We start from the raw sequence: 4,277 nt of genomic DNA, 5'->3' as shown, positions 1-4,277 counted from the left end.
GCATCGCAAGCAGAGTATTTCTAGTATAGATTGTGATTACATATGCAGCATATTATTCAACATCAAACAAATTGTTACTTTGTAGACAAGACGCACACAAATTGCTATCTGCTGCCTTTGATACTGCCGAGATCTGATACCAGTGTCGAGTAGTACCATCGCTGGTTCCCTCCTGTTCATATTTCCGCATGCACCTGCTCGGTGAGAGTCACTGCTCAAATGCAAGGGCGTCTTAATGTGACGGTAGAGCATCATTTGAAAGCCTTTCAACACAGTGCGTAGCGCATTTTAGACTATTAAGTAGTATGAGGATGATGTATAGCATCATGGATATATATTCTATTTTTGTAAAAACATGTAGGTAATGCAGAGCCCTTTTCCTTCACTCTTCCATAGCATCGTCATCAGAGCCCGATTCCGACTCCGACTCCGAATCCTCCCCCTCTGCAGCAACACCACCAGCCGCATGCGACTGCTGCACTGCGCTGTTAGCGCCGCCCTGGGCATCCCGGGCATCCCGCTCGTCGCGCAGCTTATCGACAGTGGTAAAGTTTCCGGTCAGGCATTCGGCAAAGATGCTGCAGATGCTGCGTGCGACTTCGATGGCGCTGTTGTCCTCCAGTGTGATGTTGAAGTCCTCGCTCATGATGTCTAGCAGGAGGTCTTCGAGGTCGCTGGGCTCGGGCTTCTTCTTCTTTTTGACTAGGTCGTCAAAGTGATTCACGATCTCGTCTACCATGTCGTCACGCTTGGTCTGGGAGTTGCGGCCGCCCCAGCCGTTCTTCACCGCCAGCTCTAGCGCGGTCCATCTGGCAAAGATATGGTCGACGCCCTCGATAAACGCCTCCTTGTTCGGGTGAATTGCCGGCTGTGCCATGGTTACTGAAAACAAAAATATATTGATGTGGGAAACAGTATGTGCCAAATGGCGATCAGCCATAAAAAGCTTGCAGGCTCAGAATTTATTTAGTGTTTCTCAGTGAGCCAGCTGGCTAATAGTATGGAGCATGCTGGCTCTCAGGCAGTTTTGTCCACGATTTCTGTGGCATGCTCATACATAATCACGGTCTTGTCGTCACCCCTCGTGGAAATAGTGGTGCGGAGCTTCTCGTACGCACCATCCTTGGTCATGCCCTTGGCTAGCAGCGACGACGATTTCTTGGCCAGGCGCTCGAGAGTAACAAAGAGAACGAACGACGAGAGGGTGTTCTCGCGCAAGCTCTCGTGTTCTTGGCGCAGCGCAGTACCAGTCAACTTCTTGCCAACCAGCTTGGTCACCGCCTCAGCGACGCTGTCCAGCCTCAGTAGCAGCGAACTCGGCGACAGGACCAGCAGCTCGTTGACAATCAGACGCGTTGTGCTAGGATATCGGCCTCGTCATCGATACCGCGCGCAACCACAGCCGCAGTCTCATCGGAGTAACTTCGTCGGGGATGTTGCGGACCAGCATATACACACACTGGAAGGCGATCTTGCGGGCATCCAGGCCATCGTCAACACGCTTCTTGAACGGGCCCATGGTGATGATGCGGATCAGGCTCTCGTCAACCTCGGTCTGCTTGTACAGGGCAGGCTCAAAGCCCTTCACCAGGCCGCTCAGCTGCGATGGCTTGTTCTGGGCCACCGAGTAGAGCAGCAGCAGCGTGAGCCGGCGAATGTTGATGTCTGCGTGGCCCAGATTCTTGAGAACCTCAGGCAGGACGCTCCTGATGTACGTATCGCGCTGGGGACCGGCAGTCTTGTCCGACAGAATGACACGGAAGGCAGTGATGGAGGCGATGGCGGCCACAGCGTTGGGGCTGCCAGTGCTGGTTGCGATCTGCGGCAGGTACTTCTCTGGGTAGACCAGACCAAAGATGGCCAGTGACTGAGGAATCAAATCCGGCACAGTTTCCTGAGCACCCAGAACAAACTGCAACAGACACTGCCACACAGAGTCGATGGTAGCGCTGTCGGTACTGGTGCGCACGATGACATCAGTTGCGGTCTTGACAGCCTGGATCCGGCTGCCCTGGTATTTCGCATCGGATGCGACAGCAGAGGTAAAAAGATCGCCAAAGACGTCTGGGTACTTGCCAACGTAGTTGCCCAGAGCCAGCGCCGCCTCGGTGCGCACGTCCTCGTGCGAAGAGCCCAGGTGCACGTCCAGCTGCTTGATCAGCTCATTGTCTGCTGGGAGAGTCCCATGGGTAGCAGCGATTCCAAGGGTACGTAGGGCCAGCATCAGGTTGGCCACCTCAGCGTCGGTCGAGGACGAAGTCTGCACAATTTCGGCCAGGTGGTCACTGGACCAGGCTACGCCCTGTGCCCTGAATAGTCCGCTGTACAGCGCATAGAGGCACTTGCTGGTGCTGCTCAGTGAGTTCTCGGGGTACGTGAACTGGGTCGAGGTGCTGTTTTGGTAGCTGCGCAACGCCGCACATTCGCTGTAGGTCGAGCTCCAGCTGCGGAACAGACTGGCTCTCCATCCCTCAACGACCGCGGGATAATGTCTGCCAACGGTCTCAAACAGGCCGCCACAGCTCAGTAGTGGTCTGTGGGTCATGGACTGCCGACGATGAGAGCGTCTTGTTTATGACGCCAATCGACCTCTGCGCTTCGTCCTCACTGGCCAGGGGCATAATGATGGTCAGCAAGGCCAAGGAGACTGGGGGAGTAGCCGTGGCATGTCGGCCGATAACACCCAGGACCTCGTCCAGCGCGCCATTGGGGTTGCCAGCGAGACCCGCGTCGCCATAGTTAGCCAGGCTCTTGACCAACTCGAGTCCAGCCGTCAGCGACCTGATATCGCCCAGCTTCAGTAACTCACCTGCCGTGCTAAGCAGAGAAGCCGCAGAGTCAACAACCACCTGCTTCGGGACATGCGTCGGCTGTGCAACAGCCTCGGCCAGCGCCCGGATGGAAGTGGCCGCCAGGGCACTGCTCTTGTCCCGCGCTGCCCAGCGTGGCCAGGCACAGCCCAGCACATCAGAGCCGATGAGGTCACCAAAGCACTTGAACTGCCGTACTGGCAAACTCGATGGCGCCGGTGCGTACGGCCTGGTCGTTGGAGTAGATAAGACTGAGCACGTCACGAGCCGACTGCCGGACCCATTCAACCGCTGACGAGATGTCCGTGCCATGCTCATCGGCCGAGGCTCTCAGTGCAATGACAAGCTTCTTGGCGACAGTAAGGCTGGTTGACGGAACCTGGAACACGGTACTGGCAAAGTTTTTGGGAGACCAGCGCGCTAACTGCAGCGATGAACCGGAAAAGCTCGGGTGTGATCTGATGGCGCTCAAAAGAGCTGGCTCAGCAGCTCCAGCACGTCGAGTTTCAGGTTGGCGTTGACCAGGCGGGTCGATGCTGACTGCAGAATGCCGAACGACTCGCTAGCGCTGAGCGTGTCCGCCACCTGCTTTGTGATGTCCTCCAGCGAGCTGTCCAGCACCGACGGGCTGATGCCGACGAGGCGCGCAAGGATAGCAAACGCTAGCTGCTTGGTCTCGGTCGACTTGGGGTGCGTCTTGATCGTGGCCAGCAACGTCGACACAACCTGCTGTGCCTGCTGCTCGACAGCCTCGACCAGTCCGTTCTCGACATCCATGCCCTGCTCGTCGTGGGGCTTGATAACCTTTTTGATCACGTCTAGCAGAATTGCATAGGTAACAAGCACCTCGCTGCGCACCACATCCTCGCGCTCCTTGAACCGCTTGATCAGGCTATCGCCGACCTTTGACAGCAGCTTGTTAGCGTCAGTCAGGCTGCTCTGCTCCAGGGCTGCCAGGAGCTTGACAGCGCCAAGACGGACGCTCCCACGAATCGTCCTCATCGTCTTCGTAGATGCCGTCGTCAAAATCGTCTTCGAACTCGTCTTCGAACTCATCGTCCTCGTCGGCATCGTCGTCCTCGTCGGCATCATAGTTGTAATTGGGGTCGAAGCTGATGGCAGTGATTCCTGCAGTGTAGATGCGGTCCAGCTTGCTGCCAATGAGCTCAGGGCTGTGGCTCACTGCCGTCTCGAGGGCCATCAGGGACGTGACGCGGCGCTCGCCCTCGGCCGAGTCGACGATGCTCAGCTCGCGCTCCAGAATCTGGTTCAACAGATGCGCGATGCGCAGCGGCTTCTGGCGGGCAATGGTGACCAGCACACGCAGGTAGTTGCTTGCCTCGACGTCGTTATTGCTGGTGCTGTAGCGCTGCATAATGAACTGGAGAGCTTCGTCAGAGTACTGGTCGGGCACGTGGATGATGAACTTGCCCAGGGCCACAATGGCACGCTTGCGGACAGACCCAT

At 56.8% G+C, this 4,277-nt stretch overlaps 1 protein-coding gene across 1 annotated transcript; it reads right to left on the bottom strand.

Moving 5' to 3' along the window:
* Window positions 1-1,017: 1,017 nt before the first annotated feature.
* On the bottom strand, window positions 1,018-4,277 carry DL89DRAFT_271901 (ARM repeat-containing protein; the record flags this gene model as incomplete). Its single annotated transcript, XM_040888956.1, has 7 exons — window positions 1,018-1,360; window positions 1,401-2,492; window positions 2,521-2,935; window positions 3,009-3,189; window positions 3,224-3,277; window positions 3,309-3,760; window positions 3,792-4,277. Coding segments are annotated over 7 exons (3,023 nt in total), but the record flags the coding sequence as incomplete, so codon positions are not given.

Source organism: Linderina pennispora, assembly GCF_002104995.1.
Source record: "Linderina pennispora strain ATCC 12442 chromosome Unknown DL89scaffold_67, whole genome shotgun sequence".
Classification (NCBI taxonomy): domain Eukaryota; kingdom Fungi; phylum Kickxellomycota; class Kickxellomycetes; order Kickxellales; family Kickxellaceae; genus Linderina; species Linderina pennispora.
Note: the sequence above shows the minus strand (reverse complement) of the source record. Positions and strands in the feature narration are given on the sequence as shown.